Below are 22,318 nucleotides of genomic sequence, written 5' to 3'. Positions count from 1 at the left end.
TAACTGTGGAAAATCTAAATTGATTCCGCTTCACTGCTTTCCAGAAGGGGGTTAATTCTTTCTGTTTGCATATGTGGTTCTGTTTTATTCAGAATTCAAAAAGCACAGATTGAATTATGTATTTTTCAAGAATATATTTGATTCATAATGCATCAATACCATGGGGAACCACCTTTTTCTGCGTTCAGTGTAAAACCTCAATTAAATACACTTTTCCTATAATGCGTCTGTGGTACTCGTGTTTACTCTTGAAAACAATGTTCAGAAGGCTTTCACAGCCCCTCAATGTCCATTGCAGTAGGACCCTTGACTGTGGTTCTTCCTCGCGGGTCCATTGCAGTCACTGCACCAAGTTGCAGTGCATCAGTCAGCACACACTCTGCTGCACCTAGGAATGCGCCAGTCAGCAGCATTCCCTTGCTGGCGTCATCCCTTCACTGTTCAGGACATCAGATTCCAACGCAATGATCTCCTGCCTTTGAACGATCCCGTGTTTGACCCGTGGGACTTTGGGACAACAATTGATTGAATATGGATTCTTCAGGGGGCCATAGCTGTGCTATTTATAACTGAAACTGCTGGCCCGGCACGCCACAGAGATTGTGTGTTTTTTTGCACACACAGGCGGAACTCAATTTTGGCACAAGCCAGGGAAAGGCACAAGCTTTGCAGAGTACTGGTTGGCTGCTTTGATTTGTAAATCAGGCAGGCACCCGGTGTTTTGTTCCAGGGTTAATCTAATTATGCCATGTCAATAGACAATAGACAATAGGTGCAGGAGGAGGCCATTCGGCCCTTCGAGCCAGCACCGCCATTCAATGTGATCATGGCTGATCATTCTCAATCAGTACCCCGTTCCTGCCTTCTCACCTTACCCCCTGACTTCGCTATCCTTAAGAGCTCTATCTAGCTCTCTCTTGAATGCATTCAGAGAATTGGCCTCCACTGCCTTCTGAGGCAGAGAATTCCACAGATTCACAACTCTCTGACTGAAAAAGTTTTTCCTCATCTCAGTTCTAAATGGCCTACCCCTTATTCTTAAACTGTGGCCCCTTGTTCTGGACTCCCCCAACATTGGGAACATGTTTCCTGCCTCTAACGTGTCCAACCCCTTAATAATCTTATACGTTTCGATAAGATCTCCTCTCATCCTTCTAAATTCCAGTGTATACAAGCCTAGTCGCTCCAGTCTTTCAACATATGATAGTCCCGCCATTCCGTGAATTAACCTAGTAAACCTACGCTGCACGCCCAAGACATTGATTGGGCATGTCAGGGCCGGCAGAGGGTGAACAGAGGATCAATCAAATAATAAGCATGGGGAAAATATGGATGCTGAAAATTGTATACGGGAACAAAATGCCCAGAAAATGACCAGAGATGTACATTCGACTTGGCTGAAATCGGCCCGCTGATGTGTCAGGTGTAGATTCTTCTTTAGTACTGGGTCCAAGGTGAGAAAGCTGGGGATTTGAGAGAGTGGTTATTATACAGAATTCGTCAGTTTATTGTGGTCACGTGTACGAGGTACAGTGGAAAGCTTTCTTGTTGTGTGCAAATCAGTCAGCGGAAAGACGATACACTAATTACATTTAAGCCGTCCACAGGGTACAGGTGCAGGATAAAGGGAAGAATGTTTATTGCAGGATAAAGTCCAGTAAATTCCGATTAAAGATAGTTCAAAGGTCTCCAATGAACTAGATGGGAGGTCAGGACCTCTCTCTGGTGAGAGGATGGTTCAGTTGCCTGATAACAACTGGGAAGAAACTGTCCCTGAATCTGGAGGTGTGCGTTTGCAAACTTCTATAGCCCTTGCTTGATGGGGGATGGGGGGGATGAGGGAGTGAGACTGGTCCTTGAGATTCCAAGGGATGGCAAGGAATTTGAGTCAATTGCTGATCTTCACGCTCCACATTGTACCTCTGGGCATGGCCATCACCAAAGGCCCATGCAACTTCAAGGAAAGTTCAAAACCACCCCTTCAGAGGAGCTCAGGATGGGTGAGGGACAACACAGCTGGTAGAGCCACTGCCTCACATCGCCAGAGACCCGGGCTCAATCCTGTCCTGGGGTGCTGTCTGAGTGGAGTTTGCACGTTCAGTGGAGTGGAGTGGAGTTTGCATGGGTTTCCTTTGGGTGCTCCGGTTTCCTCCCACATCCCAAAGTTGTGCGGGTTGGTAGGTTAATTGGCTGCTGTAAATCGTTGTTAGTGTGTGAGTAAGGGGTAGAATCTGGGGGAACCGATGGGAATGTTGGATTAGTTAAATGAAAGGTTGATGGTTGGCATGGACCTTTCGGGCTGAAGGGCCTGTTTCTGTGCTGTACCTCTCTGTGACTCTATGAAGTGTGTCCTTGCCAGTGTCGTCTCCAAGCCTCAGGAAGCACACTAGCATTTCAGGGAGTGCAAGGTTTGACTGGGTTAGTTGGGAATGTGTTTAGGATGTCGTAATATTTGTCCAAATGTCACTCTTACATTTGTACAAACAAATCATAAGAGAACTTTGTAGGAAGGAACCGCAGATGCTGGTTTAAAAGGAAGATAGACCCAAAAAGCTGGAGTAACTCAGCGGGTCAGACAGCATCTCTGGAGAAAAGGAATAGGTGACGTTTCAGACTAAGTGTCAGAGGAAAGGGACACAGGAGGTATAGACGGTGATATAGAGGGATATAGAACAAATGAATGAAAGATATGCAAACGGGCCATTGTTGGCTGTGGGCTAGGTGAAAACGAGTTTCAGACAATGAGACTCAACAAGTCGACTATGAAGCTAGTACAACGAGTTGGGAAGGGGAGGGGTGGCTGGATGCAAGGGTTACTTGATGTTAGGGAAATCAATGAAGTTTGTTCTCTTTCAAGTTTTGAATGAATCAGGAGTCACGTACAGCCATGTCTGTTTAAACCCAAGAGATAAAATAGGAAAACAACCAAACCACATTAATTAATGCTTCACTCATTGAATAAATGACCCCTCAGCAGAACATTGTATTGCTCCAATTAGTGCTGTGGTAAGTAATTTGTTAATGACAAGAATCAAAGAACACACATCAATCGTCATCCTATGACTGGGGCCCACACTTACAAAAAAATCACAGGAACAATTGCCGTGCGGAATATATTTTGCTGTATAATTAACATTGCTCTCCTGAATATGAAACTAGTGCGATTTATTATATAGTCACAGAGTCATAGCCATCTCCCATGCTCTCTTCTTACAGCATGGAAACAGGCCCCTCGGCCCAACTTGCCCACACCGGCCAACATGTTCAATCTTCACCAGTCCCACCTGCCTGCATTTGGCCCATATCCCTCCAAACCTGTCCTATCCCCATACCTGTCTAAATGTTTCTTAAACGTTGCAATAGTCCCTGCCTCAACTACCTTCTCCGGCGGCTCGTTCCCCATACACCCTCCACCCATTGTGTGAAATATTGTCAGCCAGTTTTGGGGCATTCAGTTTAGTTTAGAGATACAGCACGGAAACCGGCCCTTTGGCCCACTGACTCCGCGCCAACCAGCGACTCCCGCACACCAGCACTGTCCGACACCCACTAGGGACAACCTACAAGTTTACCCAAGTCAATTAACCTACAAGCCTACGCGTCTTTGGAGAGTGGGAGGATACCTGAGTACCCGGAGAAAGCCCACACGGTCACGGGGAGAGTGTACAAAATCCGTCCAGACAGCACCGGTATTCAGGATGGAACCCGGGTTGCAACTCTACCACTGCGCCACCTTTTTTCTTGAACAGAAGATAATTGTGCAGTCACACAGGAGTATATTTCACACTTGAAGTAAATAATAAGCGCTTAGGGGTCTCTTTACGAAGTAGTTGACAGAAATCGTCAACTCCACCACTCCCTCCGGAAACTTTTGTTGAGCGATCCGTGACTGATCTTAGTGATGGAAGGCCTGAATGGAACACGCTGACAGGAGCCTGTTCATTTGGCTGATATGCACCTCCATTCCACTTAATTATTTCTGACCTTCTTCCATTTGTAGAAGCACGAGTTTGTCAATCGCTAACCCGAAAAATTCATCTATTCTGAATCGGCAGTCTTCTGAGGAAAGAAAGTTTGAAAATTGCCACTGACTTACAGTAAGTGCAGGTAAAAAGTGTTTCCGAAATTCAATTCCTGAATGTCACATTTTAATACAGCATAATATCCCTCTTGTTTGGAATATATCCCAATGTAGGATATGCAAACATTCACTCTAAGATACATGCAATGTGCTGGAGTAACCCAGCAGGTCAGGCAACATCTCTGGGGAAAATGGATAGGTGACATTTGGGGTTGGGACCCTTCTTTGGACCCAACACGTCACCTCTCCCTTTTTTCCAAAGATGCTGCCTGACCTGTTGAGTTACTGCAGCATTTTGTGTCTATCTTTGGTATAAACCAGCATCTGCAGCTCCTCGTTGAAATATTCTCACAATTTAGATAATTGAAACTTTATAACAAGAGGAGTTGAGTATAGGAGCAAAGAGGTCCTTCTACAGTTGTACCGGGCCCGGGCGAGACCGCACCTGGAGTACTGTGTGCAGTTTTGGTCTCCAAATTTGAGGAAGGATATTCTTGCTATTGAGGGCGTGCAGCGTAGGTTCACTAGGTTAATTCCCGGAATGGCGGGACTGTCGTATGTTGAAAGGCTGGAGCAATTAGGCTTGTATACACTGGAATTTAGAAGGATGAGGGGGGATCTTATTGAAACATATAAGATAATTAGGGGATTGGACACATTAGAGGCAGGAAACATGTTCCCAATGTTGGGGGAGTCCAGAACAAGGGGCCACAGTTTAAGAATAAGGGGTAGGCCATTTAGAACGGAGATGAGGAATAACTTTTTCAGTCAGAGAGTGGTGAAGGTGTGGAATTCTCTGCCTCAGAAGGCAGTGGAGGCCAGTTCGTTGGATGCTTTCAAGAGAGAGCTGGATAGAGCTCTTAAGGATAGCGGAGTCAGGGGGTATGGGGAGAAGGCAGGAACGGGGTACTGATTGAGAGTGATCAGCCATGATCGCATTGAATGGCGGTGCTGGCTCGAAGGGCTGAATGGCCTACTCCTGCACCTATTGTCTATTGTCTATTGTCTATTGAAATACATTGATGGCAATCACAGAATAGGTACGCCATGAAAACGAGCCTCTTGTCTCATAAGGCCCACTCCAGCTCCATGTTAGAGCACTCGTGGTAGATTCCACTTCCCCAGCCTCTCCTCTTCACCCGAGAATGTTTTCCTTTCAGGGTGGGTAGGAAATCAATTGCTGGAGATTAAATCCAAATTTGCATTATCGTAAGTGATGTTATGCAGACGAGATTTTGCGCAAAGGCCTCTTAACCCTGCTGATGAATATCAAAGATTCCTGTTTCAGCAGGAGGCCACACCTCCTGGCGTCGTGCCTAATATTTCCACCTGAAACCACATCACAATTATATCAGTAAAAATACTGTCAGTGGAGAACCAGAAACATGGAAGAAAATCCTTATCTATTTATAACGGAGGCAACGTGACCACAAAACACTCTACCTCATGCAAAACGATCTGCTTTCTGTATCCCTTTGACTTACATTAGAAACCAGCTGAGAGATTCTTTCCATTGCCAATTTTTGGATGGCACGGTGGCACAGCGGCAGAGTTGCTGCTTTACAGTGCTGACAGTGCCAGAGACCCGGGCTCGATCCTGACTACTGGTGCTGTCTGTACGGAGTTTGTACGTTCTCCCCGTGACCTGGGATCAGCCAATCTTCCCTGTCTCGCCTGCAACTGGTCCAAAACGCCGCAGCGAGACTCCTGACGGGTACCCGTAAAAGGGACCACATCACCCCGATTCTGGCCTCTCTCCACTGGCTCCCTGTACGGTACAGAATCAACTTCAAGCTCCTCCTATTCACGTATAAAGCCCTAAATGGACACTCCGCCCCCTACATCAAAAATCTTCTAACCCCCCTCTCTAATTCCAGGTCCCTCAGGTCGGCCGACTTGGGGCTACTCACTATCCCGCGGTCTAGGCTTAAGCTCAGGGGTGACCGCGCTTTTGCGGTTGCAGCTCCTAGACTGTGGAACAGCATCCCTCTCCCCATCAGAACTGCCCCCTCCATCGACACCTTTAAGTCCAGGCTCGAAACCTATTTCTACTCCCTAGCGTTTGAGGCTCATTGAGGAGGCGCTGTGAACTGTTTGCGTGCTACTGTATGTTTCATTTTTTTTTTTCCATTGGAACCTAATCAGATGTACAGCACTTTGGTCAACGTGGGTTGTTTTTAAATGTGCTATACAAATAAAATTGACTTGACTTGACTTGACTGCGTGGGTTTTCTTCGAGATCTTTGCGTTCCTCCCACACTCCATAGACGTACAGGTTTGTAGATTAATTGGCTTGGTGTAAATGTAAAATTGTCCCTAGTGTGTGTAGGATAGTGTTAATGTGTGGGATCGCTGGTCAGTGCGGTCCAGCTACACCACCTATCTATGTTCTCCAGAGATGCTGCCTGACCCGCTGAGTAATTTTGGCACATTGTGTCTTTTTTTACTCAGCTGTTATAAGTGGAAACATGTTGTGTGGTGAATGACTATCTCACGGGATAGATATTCTGAAACGCATTAGATAAATTAAATTGTGTAGGAAAGGAACTGTAGATGCTGGTTTAAACTGAAGATAGACACTAAATGCTGGAGTAACTCAGCGGGACAGGCAGCATCTCTGGAGGGAAAGAATGGGTGACGTTTCGGGTCGAGACCCTTCTTCAGACTAGAGACAGTGGAAAGGGAAAGGAGAGGTATAGACGGTGATGTAGAGAGATCTAGAACAAATTAAACCAGTCCGAAGAAGGGTCTCGATCTGAAACGTCACCCATTCCTTCTCTCTAGGGATGCTGCCTGTCCCACTGAATTTCTCCAGCCTTCTGTGTCTATCTAGAACAAATGAATGAAAGATATGCAAAAAAACAACTATGATGAAGGAAACAGGCCATTGTTCGCTGTATGCTAGGTGAGAACGAGAAGCTGGTGCGACTTGGGTGGGGGAGGGATGAAGAGAGAGGGAATGCAGGGGTTACTTGAAGTTTGAGAAATCACAAACTCATACCACTAGGCTGTAAGCTGCCCAAGTGAAATATGAGATGCTGTTCCTCCAATTTGCATGTAGCCTCACCCTGACAATGGAGGAGGTAAATAGAAGTCTCCCTTGTATTCTAATATCTGTACGCTCTACCTGTCACTTGCCGGGGTTCTACGTAACCCTGCATTCATCAGCTTTCCAGGCAGCTTTCTATTTATATAGGTTCTAATTTTGTGTTGAATGCTGCTAACTAATTAAAATGAACTTGTCTTTTGGCATTGGGTTTTTAAAAAATCCCTTGGTTGCAATTGTGGTCATGATTTATTCTCATCTCCCGTGAGCCATCCTGAGTGTATAGTAATATCATATAGTCACAGAGAAATTCAGTGACGAAACAGGCCCTTCAGCCCAACTTGCCCACGACGACCAACATATCCCATCTACACTAATCCCACCTGCCTGCGTTTGGCCCATATCCCTCTACCTGTCCCTAAACATGTCCTGTCTAACTGTTTCTTAAATGTTGGGATAGTCCCAGCCTCAACTACCTCCTCCAGCAGCTCGTTCCATACACTCGCCACCCTTTGTATGAAAAGGTTACCCCTCGGATTCTTATTAAATCTTTTCCACTTCACGGGCGGCACGGTAGCGCAGCGGTAGAGTTGCTGCTTTACAGCGAATGCAGCGCCGGAGACTCAGGTTCGATCCTGACTACGGGTGCTGCACTGTAAGGAGTTTGTACGTTCTCCCCGTGACCTGCGTGGGTTTTCTCCGAGATCTTCGGTTTCCTCCCACACTCCAAAGACGTACAGGTTTGTAGGTTAATTGGCTGGGTAAATGTAACAATTGTCCCTAGTGGGTGTAGGATAGTGTTAATGTATGGGGATCGCTGGGCGGCGCGGACTTGGTGGGCCGAAAAGGCCTGTTTCCGCGCTGTATATATATGATATGATGATATGATGATATGATATGATTCATCCATTGTCCTCTGGTTCTCCATTCCCCTACTCTGGGCAAGTGTGTCTACCCGATCTATTCCTCTCATGATTTTATATACCTCCACAACATCACACCTCATCCTAAAGCACTCCAAGGAACAGAGTCCCAGTCTACTCAACCTCTCCCTCTAGCTCAGACCCTCGAGTACTGTTGTACTGTTTCAGTCAGGCTTGGCTTTTCAATATATGCCTCGTATGGTTTACAATGAAAAGTTAGTAGAAGTTCTAAATCAGTGGTTCCCAACCTTTCAAATATAGCGACCCATTTTAGAACAAGCAATCATGAAGCGACCCCAACCCTTAAAATATCTTATATATACATTCGGTTTTTGTACAACAAACTGCCATATATTGCGATTATTGAATTATAGATTATTTATTCATAAAAAATTCCAAAGCTCCTACAAACATTAATTAATTGCAAATCAATTCAAAATTGTTCGAACACACAAATTTCCACCGTTATGTAAAATATGTTTATGAACTGACTTTAATGAGACGGCTGGTATTGCAGTTTTTTAGCTAGCAATTCTATCCTGGGCTCCGTTGTCGATATAGCACACCTCAAGTCGTCTTCCAGATTTAATTTATTTCGGTATTTGTTTTTAAGGATGAGAAGTTGGGAGAATGCTGCTTCACATAAGTAAGTTGTTGGGAAGGGCAATAAATTCCTTATCGCGATTTCTGATATTACTGGGAATTTTTGGAAACTTTTTGCCCAAAATTCTTGTAGTTGCAATTCACCAAACCATGATTTAGCTTCAAAATTGTTTTTTAAGTCGATGAACTCTTCTTCTGCTGCTTCAGGGATATTAGATACATTGGCATTGAATGGGTTGATTGTAAGGGAGAAAGATTTGCAACATTCATCAGGAAAATAACTTCTTAATCGAACAGTAAGAATTTCCAAATGCTCTTGTATCAAGCTATATAAGTCATCGATGTTAATTTCATTTGCCGCTTCTTCAACAAATTGGACAAGTGTTGGGAACATGTATAATTTCTTATGGTTAATTTTGGTGATCCAGAGTTCCAATTTCATTTTGAAAGACGATATGTTTTCAGACAAAGATATTATCGTACTTTCCTTACCCTGTAATCCTGTATTAACACTATTAAATATCTCAAAAATGTCGACCAGGTATGCCAATTTGCACAACGTAAATTCATCCGTCAACAATGATTCATATTCGCTTGCATTTTGAGAATCGAGAAATATTTGAAGCTCTCCTCTTAATTCAAAAAATCTCTTCAACGCCTTTCCTTTCGAGAGCCATCTTACCTCTGTGTGAAACAATAGTGCTTCATGCGTTGATCCCAAATCCTCACATAAAACTTTGAAGAGCCGTGTTGCAAGTGGCCTTGATTTAACGACATTTACTGCTTTAATCACTCGGTTAAGCACTTCTTTCAATGGTTCAGGTAACGTCTTGGTAGCTAATACTTGTCGATGAATCATGCAGTGAGTCCCAATTACTTCTGGAGTCACTTTTTTAACCAACGATTGGAAGCCAGACTTACAGCCGAGCATTGCAGGTGCCCCGTCAGTACAAACTCCGCATAATTTCTTCCATTCAATTGAATGTTCATTAAAGAAATCATCAATTAAATCAAAAATATCAGCAGCAGTAGTTGAAGTTTGCAGAGGCTTACAACACAAGAATTCTTCTTTAATTTTTTCATTTTTATAATAACGAACATACACAAGAAGTTGTGCAAAGTTTGTCACATCAGTAGTTTCATCAAGCTGTATGCTGAACAGCCCAGTTGGAGTTTCTTTTAATTCTTGAATAATTTGGCATAAAATATCCTCGGACATATCTGTTATCCTTCGTTTTACCGTATTGTTTGACACGGATAGAAGCGATAATTTATTTACCGCTTCAGGACCGATCATGAGACGTACAATATCTTTGGTGCATGGAAAAATAAGATTCTCAGCTATTGTGTGTGGCTTTTTAGCACGTGCTATTCTTAATGCAACCGTGTATGAAGCTTCAATGGCGGCTACATTTTTGTTTTGAAATAATCCACTGCTATCAAGCCGGCGGCTTTTGACACCAACAACTTTTGCTTTAAAAAAGTCAATACTTTTATCTTTCAAATCAGGGTGCTTAGTTTCGAGATGTCTTTGAAGTTTAGCTGGTTTCATAGACTCATGAGCAAGAACTTCCAAACATACTACACACTGTGGTCTTTCCACACCTGCATTAACTATGTCAGTGAATCCCCATTTCAAGAAATCATCACTGTACTTTCTCTTTCTTACACTCATTTTTAAAGGGTTAAGAATCACTCGAACAAAACTAACTACGTGTCACTGCAAGCGCGCGTACAACACTAGGTAAGTGGGAGGAGCGACAGCGGTGGCGCGACCAAGACAAAACAGAAACCAAACATGTTCAATACTGGCTTGAGTGACAACACGTTGTGTTGAGTGACTTAGGGAACTGTTACATTTAGTTTCATAGTATGAATTTATATAACTATCTTAATATGCATTTCACCGTGTTTTATATAATATTCATATCAGCTCAAAATCATTTAACGACCCCATGGCATTGGTGTCGCGACCCCGTTTGGGGTCGCGACCCACAGGTTGGGAACCACTGTTCTAAATACTTACTATAATTAATTCACTCAATACAGGCATTGCTTTGCATGGCTGCCCTCAATGTTCCTTTCCAAGATACTGAATGTGCTCAATGGGACACACAATGAACTGCAGTTGCTGGTTTGTACCAAAAAAAGACACAAAGTGCTGGAGTAACTCAATGGGTCAGGCAGCATCTCTGGGGAACATGGAAAGGTGACCTTTTGGGTCAGGGGCTTCTTCAGACTGATTCAAGTGAGGGGGCGGAGAGAGCTGGAAGAGAGGTGGGGGCAGGACAAAGCCTGGAGAGTGATAGGTGGATACAGGTGAGGAGGGGGGGGGGGGGGGGGTTCTGATTGGCAGATGGTTGGACAAAGGGTAGAGGTGAAAGGACAAAAGGTGTGAAGATAAAGATAGAAGAGGTGCAGATTGTGAAGCCAGAGGAAGGAATAAAGGTGGGAGGGGACGGGAAGAGGGGGGAGAGGAGAAATGTGTGTGAATTCAGATGGGCACAGGAAAGAGAGGGGGAAGAAAAATACAACTGAATGAGCAAACAAATAAATAAATAAATAAGCAATCGACAGGCAAACAAGGAAAGAGATAGATAGATAGATAGATAGATAGATAGATAGATAGATAGATAGATAGATAGATAGATAGATAGATAGATAGATAGATAGATAGGTAGATAGACAGGTAGATAGACAGGTAGATAGACAGGTAGATAGACAGGTAGATAGACAGGTAGATAGACAGGTAGATAGACAGGTAGATAGACAGGTAGATAGACAGACAGGAAGACAGACAGGTAGACAGACAGGTAGACAGACAGGTAGACAGACAGGTAGACAGCTAGCTAGACAGCTAGCTAGACAGCTAGCTAGACAGCTAGCTAGACAGCTAGCTAGACAGCTAGCTAGACAGCTAGACAGACAGCCAGACAGACAGACAGACAGACAGACAGACAGACAGACAGACAGACAGACAGACAGACAGACAGACAGACAGACAGACAGACAGACAGACAGACAGACAGACAGACAGACAGATAGATAGATAGATGCTGGTAGAGTTTTGTGTAAAATACATGAATGAATGAATGAATGAATGAATAAGTTTATTGGCCAAGTATGTGCATATACAAGGAATGTGCCTTGGTGCTCCGCTCACAAATGACAACACAAACATACAGTTAACAATTAGACAGGTACATGGATAGGAACGGTTTAGAGAGATGGGCTACCCACAGGTTACAGGAATAGCCCATGTAATGTTATGGGGACAGGTGAAGTACCTGCATCATAACTTCACCATAGCCTTTATATATGGTTATTGGGAAGTTAATGCCCATGCTTATGCTGTGCACCACTCACTTTTAATCATAAGGTCATCAGGTGAAAAGGAATAGGAGTAGAATTAGGCCATTCGGCCCATCAAGTCTCCTCTGCCATTCATTCATGGCTGATCTATCTCCCCCTCCTAACCCCATTCTCCTGCCTTCTCCCCATAACCTCTTAAAAATGGAGATGCTGGTTAAAATCGAAGGTAGGCACAAAAGGCTGGAGTAACTCAGCGGGTCAGGCAGATGTGTTCTCCAGAGATGCTGCCTGACCCGCTGAGTTACTCCAGCATTAACTCCAACATTACCTCTTACACCTGTACTAATCATTGTCCTGATTTGATGAGTGGTCTTGAGGAAAAGTAGAATTTTGTCAAGGTCCAGGCAGAAGATAAATATGATGCTGCCGCCCCCTTGATTTTTATCTTTGTCACCTTCCTCCAGCTAACAATGGTCTATTCAACATTTTCACACCATATGTTCTTTATCTCTGTGTCTCCCTCTCCCCTGACACTCAGTCTGAAGAAGGGTCTCGACCCGAAACGTCACCCATTCCTTCCCTCCAGAGATGCTGCCTGTCCTGTTGAGTTACTCCAGCAATTTGTGTCCATTTGAAATGTAAACCTGCATCTGTAGTTCTTTCCTACATATGCTTCTGGTTTCTACATTTGCTCAATAAGTTCCATAATATCTGGTATTCAATTTTATCCCCACGTTTTTCTTTTGTGTTTGATTTCATTATTTTTGAGACACTTTGCCTTGCTTTCAGTATATTATTTATTTTGCACTCTCCCTCCCTCTTTTACCCTCCCTCTCCCTCCATCTCCCTCTCTTTCTTTTTCTCCATCTCGCTCTATCACTTTATCTCTTCCTCTCCTTCATCTCGCTCTCTCTATCTCTCCTTCTCTTTCTCTCTATCTCTCCTTCTCTTTCTCTCTATCTCGCTCTCTCTTTATCACCCTCCCTCTCCTCCCTCTCCTTCCCCCCTCCTCCACTCTCTCTCCCTCTCGCCCCCCACTCTCTCTCTCTCTCCCTCTCATCTCTCTCTCTCTCTCTCTCTCTCTCTCTCTCTCTCTCTCTCTCTCTCTCTCTCTCTCTCTCTCTCTCTCTCTCTCTCTCTCTCTCTCTCTCTCTCTCTCCCTCTCATCTCTCTCTCTCTCTCTCTCTCTCTCTCTCTCTCTCTCTCTCTCTCTCTCTCTCTCTCTCTCTCTCTCTCTCTCTCTCTCTCTCTCTCTCTCTCTCTCTCTCTCTCTCTCTTTCTCTCTCTCTCTCTCCCTCTCAGCTCTCTCTCTCTCCCTCTCAGCTCTCTCTCTCTCTCTCTCTCTCTCTCTCTCTCTCTCTCTCTCTCTCTCTCTCTCTCTCTCTCTCTCTCTCTCTCTATCTCTCTCTCTTTATATATTTATATATATATATATATATATATATCTTTCTCTCCCCCACTCTATCTATCTCTACATTACTTTGAGTGGCGTGCATGAGCATGAGGGGCCGAATGGCATTCCCATTTTGAGTCCCCAGTGATAAGACAGACACAGAACAAGCTTAATAAAGATCAACTTTGAGATTTTATGGTGAACCCTGTTTCAACAGTGGCAAAATAAATCAAGTTAAATTCACTGGAAATCGATCCCCAACAGCCTCGTTTACAATTAGGACCAAAAATGAGCTACATGCTGCAAAAATAAATTGGCAGGTAGAAACCTGCCACCCTTCTTCAAGGAAATCATGAGTGCCAGCTCCAGGAGCGGCGGTTATAATCTTCTTTGACAGCGTCTCCTAAACCTGTAACCTCCACCACCTCTAAGGAAGAGGACAGTGTATGGAGAAAGATGCATTGCAAATTACTTGGCAAGCTGCGCTCCATCCATCTGGGTCATGTAGCTGCATATAATAGAGTCACAGAGTAACACAGTGCGGAGAAAAGGTCCTTCAGCCCAACTTCCCCGTGTCAACCAAGGTGGCTTCTTGGGTTAGTCCCACGGCCTGGGTTTAGCCCATATTCCTCTAAACCTCTCCTATCCATGCACCTGAAGATCTCGGAGAAAGCCCATGTGGTAACGGGGAGAACGGAAGGGGTGGCGCAGCGGTAGAGTAGCTGCCTTGCAGCGCCAGGGAGCCGGGTTCGATCCTGACAACGGGTTCTGTCTGTTCGGAGTTTGTACGTTCTCCCCGTGACCTGCCTGGGCTTTCTCCGAGATCTTCGCTTTCCGCCTGCACTCCCGAGACGTACAGGTTTGGAGGTCAATTGGCTTGGTATAAATGTAAATTGTCTTTAGTGTGTGTAAGATAGTATTAATGTGCGGGGATCGCTGGTTGGTGCGAACTCGGTGGGCCGAAGGACCTGTTTCCGTGCTGGATCTCGTAAAGACAGCACCCATAGTCAGGATCAAACCCGGGTCTCTGGCACTGCAAGCGCTGTAAGGCAGCAACTCTACCGCTGTGCCACCGTGACGTTACTTCTTCAGGTAAGTTCTAGGTTCTGCAAATCCTCAACTGCGTGCCCTTGTCCAATATTGACAGAAGATAGCAACTCACTTACATTTAATTTTGTTTTAACTGCAGTTCATGGCTTGCCGGAAAGTTCCCCTGGTTTAAATTATTGGGGTTTAGCTTAGTTCCGTTTATTATTGTCATGTGTACTGATGTGTTGCTTGCTATTCAGCCAGCGAACAGGCTATACTTGATTACAATCAGGCCGTCCACAGTGTACAGATAAAGGATAAAGGGTATCATGTTTAGGCTAAGGTAAAGTCCAATTAGAGATAGTTCAAAGGTTTCCAATGAGGTAGATGGGAGGTCAGGACAGCTCTCTGGTTAGTGAAAGGCCAATTCAGTTGCCTGAGAACAGCTGGGATGAAACAGTCCCTGAATCTGGAGGTGTGCGTTTTCAAACTTCTGTACCCGTTGCCTGATGGGAGAGAGGAGAAGAGGGAGGGGCCGGGGTGAGACTGGTCCTTGATTATGCTGGTGGCCTTGCCGAGGCAGCGTGAAGTGTAGATGGAGTCAATGGAAGGAAGGTTGGTTTGCGTGATGGTCTGGGCTACGTCCAGATCTCTCTGCAATTTCTTGTGATCTTGGACGAAGCTGGTTCCCAAACCATGCTGTGATGCATCCCGATAAAATGCTTTCTACGGCGCATTTACGGTAAATACATTTTGTACATACTTTATTTGAAGCTTTAGAGTTTGAAAGGCACAGCATGGAAACAGGCTCTTCAGCCCACTATGGTCAGCTTTGAACCTCAGACTAAAATGAACTGACGTGACATTGAACAATGTTTAGGAAGGAACTGCCAGATGCTGGTTTAAACCGAAGATAGACACAAAAAGCTGGAGTAACACAGTGGGACAGGCAGCATCTCTGGAGAGAAGGAATGGGTGACATTTTGATGTCGTGTCTCTTTATGCTAGTGATGTCTGAAGAAGGGTCTCGACCCGAAACGTCACCTACTCCTTTTCTCCAGAGATGCTGCCTGTCCCGCTGAGTTACAATAGACAATAGACAATAGGTGCAGGAGTAGGCCATTCAGCCCTTCGAGCCAGCACCGCCATTCAATGCGATCATGGCTGATCACTCTCAATCAGTACCCCGTTCCTGCCTTCTCGCCATACCCCCTCACTCAGCTATCCTTAAGAGCTCAATCCAGCTCTCTCTTGAATGCATTCAGAGAATTGGCCTCCACTGCCTTCTGAGGCAGAGAATTCCACACCTTCACCACTCTCTGACTGAAAAAGTTCTTCCTCATCTCCGTTCTAAATGGCCTACCCCTTATTCTTAGCATTTTGTGTATATATTCGGTTTAAACCAGCATCTGGCAGTTCCTTCCTACACAAGGCTAGTGGTGTCGTCCATCTTGACCCACAAGCGGCCGTAACACATGGGGTGAAGCAGATAGCCAACTGGTCTTCCCGTGTGATGAAAAAACGTGAGAGGTCGCTGTGGAATCGATGAGAGCTGTGATCAGAGAAGGCGTGTGAATCAAAATCCATCTGGATGCCTGCTCGCCATGCTTAAGGGGTCAGTGTAGCCTTCAGGTACAAGCTCTTTCAAAGTTCAGTTTAATTGTTCATTTTAGATTATTGTGACATGTAGGTGCAGTGAAAAGCTTTTGTTATGTGCTAACCAGCCAGTGGAAAGACAATGCACAATTACAATCGAGCCATTCACTGTGCACTGACACATGATTAGCGAATAATGTTTTGGTAAAGCTAGCAAAGTCCGATCAAAGATAGACAATAGACAATAGACACTAGGTGCAGGAGGAGGCAATTCGGCCCTTCGAGCCAGCACCGCGATTTAATGTGATCATGGCTGATCATTCACAATCAGTACCCCGTTCCTGCCCTCTTCCCACACCCCCTGACTCCACTATCATTAAGAGCTCTATCCAACTCTCTCTTGAAAGCATCCAGAGAATTGGACTCCACTGCCTTCTGAGGCAGAGAATTCCACAGATTCACAACTCTCTGGCTGAAAAGGTTTTTCCTCATCTCAGTTCTAAATGGCCTGACCCCTTATTCTCAAACTGTGGCCCCCTTGTTCTGGACTCCCCCAACATTGGGAACATGTTTCCTGCCTCTAACGTGTCCAACCCCTTAATAATCTTATACGTTTCGATAAGATCTCCTCTCATCCTTCCCGGATTAAATGCATGGCAGGTCGCAGGGAGGGAGGGGAGGGGAGGGGAGGGGAGGGGAGGGGAGGGGAGGGGAGGGGAGGGGAGGGATTGCGTCCCCTTTTCAGACGCAGCGAGGTGCAGGAGGGAGGGAGGGGAGGAAAAGCTGGAGTTGCATTAATATTTGAAACACTGGGTGGCATGAGAGTGTGCCGCTGAAGTTTAGAGCGGCTGTTTCCATTGGCTCCCCCCTCCTCCCCAGACAGTGTGATGACATTAGGTTGTGCCTGAGTTTAAAAGGATCTCCTCGCTGAGACCAGCCAGTGCAGAGAGAGCTGGGTTGCTGAGCAGCCGGTAACCAACAGACTGTGTTCCTCAACTACCCCGAAGAGAGAGAAAGCAACCAAATTCAAAGCGCACCACAGACAGACAGACAGAGACAGAGAGAGAGGGAGAGAGAGAGAGAGAGAGAGACATTGGCAGACTGACCATGAGCGAGGTGAGGTTTTGATGTAAAACGACTCGAGGCTGTTTTTTAAATTTTCTGTGCATGTTTACGCTTATTTCATTGTGCCTTCAACTCCCTTTCGTAAGTTCTCCTTGTGTTAGATTTGGACCTGATGGCGTTTCCACACATGATTTTTAACGGTTGTTGTTTTCCCTCTCAATTAATGTAAGAACTGTTAATAATTAAAGTGTTTTCGAAGGGAAAAACCAGCGCAAGTGAAATGTGGTCTGTCACATTTCAAATGAAGGATAAACACCAAACAAGGCTGCAGTTTCAAGCCCAGTTGGATGAGAGAAGATGTTTGAATCTCATCTCCTCTCTTCCACTCCGGGGGACCTACCTGTTGGTTGCCAATTTCTCTAGTTTGTTCTGCTTTTCGTTTTAGTTTGCATGGGTTGATTTAATTGTTCTCCTTTCTGGTTAATGCTCCAACTGTGCGCCGTGACTTCGGTTCTTAAAGTGTTAATAGCCGTGGTCACCAGTTTAAGGGGGATTGCGAGGAATTTTACTGAGTGGAGTTTTTAAAGGTCCAATGCGGAAGTCCGCGAGGTGTCGTGTCTTGTTAAAGGAGAGTGGGGCAGATTTGGTGGACTGGTAGCAAGCAGGGGAGGGTGAGCAAGGGGCTTCAGGGACTAGATGAGCGAGGAGAAAGAGAGCGATGGACGGGAGGTGGACGGAGGAGCGATGGAAGAAAAATAGGAAGAAAAGCAGAGAGGGGCTGAGATCAAGAGAGGTTACACTCAGCATGGGAGAAGTCAGGGGAACGTGTGTGTATATGGGGTGGGGAGGGCAAGGAAAGGAGGGAGGGGGGGGGGGGGTGATGGAGAGAAGCAGTGGGGGAAAACACAGAGGAGAAAAGCACCGAAATACAAGCTTGCTGGCTTCAAAAAGCAAGGAAGAAGGCACACGGACACCGTGCACAACATCACGTTAATGCAGCGCAAGGTCAAATATCAAGAGAAAATGGGGAAAAACTGGCGTTAAGAGGGTAGAAATATTCACAAACAGGAGAAGAAGGCAGGAGGACCATATATGTACAGTGAATAGAGTCGACTACACTTGTAAAAACCTCGAACCAGGACCCAGTGTGCTCAGAAATGTTGGCATTAGATCAGAAATGTGCATGCTCGATAATTAACTCCCAATTCTAACAATGCTTTGCTTACAATGAATTCTGCTCTCTGCCATTTCCTTTCTATTTCTGTTCGCTGAACTTAGGGGGGAGGAAGAAAAAAAGACATCGCTCAAGCTTCCATAAGACGTAGCCTTGATAAAGAAAAGCTGTCTGCTCTTTGAGCGGCACGGTTGTATTTTTTTGTAGTGCAGGAGACGAGCTGTGTGTACATTTTGGTTTCTCATCGTTTGAAATGTGCTTTCCTCTTTACTCCACGCACTGTCAGCTTGTCCCTGCCGACGAGGCAGTGGAGTTATAATGCCTTGCTGTGCGATCTGTGATGAATAATAGATCACTGTAGCTAGCCTAGATTGGTGGAGGCTTCCCTGTCTTTTCATCCGGCTCGGTATAAAAAAGGAAATGCTGATGAGTGAGGTTCGCTTCACTGTTTGAGATGAAAGGGGGGGAAATCCATCCACTCAACACGGGACTCACTCAAGTGAACAAATGTAAAATCCAGCTCTGAGGTTCCTTGGTGGAAAAGACAACAACAACCGCCGGAGGAACTGACCAGGGGCTCTGGGGAGAAGGCAGGAGGGGAGTGGGGCTAGGGAGGGAGAGACGAACCAGCCATGGCTGAATGGCAGAGTAGACCTGATGGTCCAAATGGCCTCATCGTTTGGTTTAGTTTTGTGTGGTTTAGAGGCAAGGCGCCGAAACAGTCCCCAGCGACCAGTCCCCCACCGGCCCCACAAACACACACGTTAACACGACCCTACCTACACACACTAGGGACAATTTTACATTCGTGCCCAAGCCAATTAACCTACAGACCCGTGCGGTCTTTGGAGTGCGGGTACCCCAATACCTTACTGGACTGCGTGCAAGAAAATAATTTCACTGTGCAGTTGCACGCGTGACAATAAAAGCACCTTTCAACATTTGAGAGGGCAAGGGTCGGAAACTGAACAAGGGTCCCGGGCTTGAAATGTCGCCTTGTCCATTACCCTCCAGAGCTGCTGCCTGGCCCACTGAGTGCATAAGTTCATAACTGATAGGAGTTTGTCTATCAGTTCTTGCTATTGAGGGCGTGCGGCGTAGGTTTACTAGGTTAATTCCCGGAATGGCGGGACTGTCATATGTTGAAAGACTGGAGCGACTAGGCTTGTATACACTGGAATTTAGAAGGATGAGAGGGAATCTTATCGAAACGTATAAGATGATTAAAGCGTTGGACACGTTGGAGGCAGGAAACATGTTCCCAATGTTGGGGGAGTCCAGAACCAGGGGCCACAGTTTAAGAATAAGGGGTAGGCCATTTAGAACTGAGATGAGGAAAAATATTTTCAGTCAGAGAGTTGTGAATCTGTGGAATTCTCTGCCTCAGAGGGCAGTGGAGGCCAATTCTCTGAATGCATTCAAAAGAGAGCTAGATAGAGCTCTTAAGGATAGAGGAGTCAGGGGGTATGGGGAGAAGGCAGGAACGGGGTACTGATTGAGAATGATCAGCCATGATCACATTGAATGGCAGTGCTGGCTCTAAGGGCCGAATGGCCTCCTCCTGCACCTATTGTCTATTGGTTCAACGAGCAACTCCAGCAGTTTTTTTTTTTCACCCAGGATTTCAGAATCTGCAGTCTCTTGCGTCTCCACTGAGGTTCTTACAGGGAAGTGCAGGAATGGGGTGCTGATTCTGGATGATCAGCCATGATCATATTGAATGGTGGTGCTGGCTCGAAGTGCCGAATGGCTTACTACTGCACATGCTTTCTATGTTTCTTACCTTGGCCCATGATCTCTGCCTTGTCGATATGTGAGTTTGTGATCGGGCACATTATGGGTGGATTGGGGTGGGGGAGGATTGGAGGAGCCAAATTAGGTTCATGACAAGCCATAATTCTGCGGCACTTTATAGATGATAAAGCTTGATCGAGATGTTAAAGACATCTGGTCTGGTAGGTAGTATGATTCAGTTGCCTGATAACTAGTTTCTTCCCAGCTGTTATCAGGCAACTGAACCATCCTACCAACAACTAGAGAGCTGTCCTGAACTACTATCTACCTCATGGGAAATCCTGGGACTATTTTTGATTAGACTTTATCGGCTTTATCTTGCACTAAACGTTATTCACCTTATTCCCTTTATCATGTATCTGTACACTGTAGATGGCTCGATTGTAATGCATTTCTGCTGGTTAGCACGCAACAAAAGCTTTTTGCTGTACCTCGATACACGTGACAAATCAACTCAACTCAAACACAAACTCAAGTGCATTCTTCACATGCATTAGGAACAGTGACCAAGGACTTAGAGTCATACAGTGTGGAAACAGGCCCTTCATCCCAACTTGCCCACACCGGCCAACATGTCCCAGCTACACTAGTCCCACCTGCCTGTGTTTGGTCCATATATCCCTCGAAACTTGTCCTATCCTCAATTCTCTATTCTTGAGAATAGTCCATACTCTGACTGATGAAAGGCCAATGTGCCAAAAGCCTTTTTGACCACCTTATCTACCTGCAACTCGACCTTCAAGGAACCATGCACCTGTACACCTAGATCCCTCTGCTCTACAGCACTCCCCAGAGGCCTACCATTCACTGTGTAGGGCCTAAGGTATTAATTAGACGTCCTTGTTGGATGTCCCAAAATGCAACACCTCACATTTCTCTGTATGAAATTCCATCAACCATTCCTCAGGCCACCTGGCCATTCGATCAAGATCCTGCTGCAATTTTTTCACAACCGTCTTCACTATCTGCAAAACCACCCACTCTTGCATCAGCAAATAGACTTAGTCAAAGGGGGAAAGTTTGTAACCAGAGGTAGCCACGGTAGAGTGGAAGAGAGGTGCAGAATTTCGGAGCAGAACGACATGTCAGTTGGGTAGAGGATGTGATCTGACCCGATTTCCTTTATTGCTGTAGATAGACACAAAATGCTGAAGTAACTCAGCGGGACAGGCAGCGTCTCTGGAGAGAATGAATGGGTGACGTTTCGGGTCGAGACCCTTCTTCAGACTGGTCTCTTTATTGCTTTATATTTACAACATCAATGTGGTTCCATAGTATAGAGGGGGATCTTTCCTTCTTAGTCTAGTTGTTTTAGAGATACAGCGCGAACACAGGCCCTTCGGCTCACCGAGTCCGTGCTGCCCAACGATCCCCTCATGCTAACACTACCTTACACACACTAGGGCGGCACGGTAGCGCAGCGGTAGAGTTGCTGCTTTACAGCGAATGCAGCGCCGGAGACTCAGGTTCGATCCTGACTACGGGTGCTGCACTGTAAGGAGTTTGTACGTTCTCCCCGTGACCTGCGTGGGTTTTCTCCGAGATCTTCGGTTTCCTCCCACACTCCAAAGACGTACAGGTATGTAGGTTAATTGGCTGGGTAAAATGTAAAAATTGTCCCTAGTGGGTGTAGGATAGTGTTAATTTGCAGGGATCGCTGGGCGGCACGGACTTGGTGGGCCGAAAAGGCCTGTTTCCGGCTGTATATATATGATATGATATATGATAAGTTACAATTATACCAAGCCAATTAACCTGCAAACCTGTACGTCTTTGGAGTGTGGGAAGAAACCAGAGATCCTGGAGAAAACCCACGCAGGTCACGGGGAGAACGCACAAACTCCCTACAGGCAAGCACCCCGCAGTCAGAATCGAACCCGGGTCAACAGCGCTGTAAGGCAGTAGCTCTACCGCTGTACCACCGTGCCACCAGACTCAAGAGAGGTGGACGCACAGAGTCTCTTGCCCAGAGTAGGGGAATCGAGAACCAGAAGACATAGGTTTAAGGCGAAGGGGGAAAGATTCACATAAATGGTGGTATGTGTATGAACGAGCTGTCAGAGGAGGTAGTTGAAGCAGGGACTGTTGCAACACTTAACAATCAATTAGACAGGTCCATGGATAGGACAGGTTTTGGCAGGATATGGGCCAAATGCAGGCAGGTGGGACGATGGTCGGTGTAGATGGGACCTGTTGGTCGGTGAGGGCAAGTTGGGTTGAAGTGCATGTTTCCATGCTGTACGACTGTAAGACTCTATGAGTCAAGAAAGAATGGGATGTGGTGGGGGATGGGGAAGGGATG

At 45.7% G+C, this 22,318-nt stretch overlaps 1 protein-coding gene across 1 annotated transcript in view; it reads left to right on the top strand.

Moving 5' to 3' along the window:
* Positions 1-16,891: 16,891 nt before the first annotated feature.
* Positions 16,892-22,318, top strand: part of LOC144598592 (calmodulin regulator protein PCP4-like) — a 110,423-nt gene continuing 104,996 nt past the window's right edge. Inside the window, exon 1 of the mRNA XM_078408778.1 lies at positions 16,892-17,099. Coding sequence (XP_078264904.1) covers positions 17,091-17,099 — 9 coding nt within the window. The 5' untranslated portion in view covers positions 16,892-17,090. The remainder of the gene's footprint in view (positions 17,100-22,318) is intronic.

The sequence above is a fragment of the Rhinoraja longicauda genome, chromosome 12, assembly GCF_053455715.1.
Source record: "Rhinoraja longicauda isolate Sanriku21f chromosome 12, sRhiLon1.1, whole genome shotgun sequence".
In the NCBI taxonomy this organism is placed as follows: Eukaryota; Metazoa; Chordata; class Chondrichthyes; order Rajiformes; family Arhynchobatidae; genus Rhinoraja; species Rhinoraja longicauda.
The sequence above is the reverse complement of the archived record's forward strand: the minus strand, read 5'-3'. Positions and strand labels throughout refer to the sequence as shown.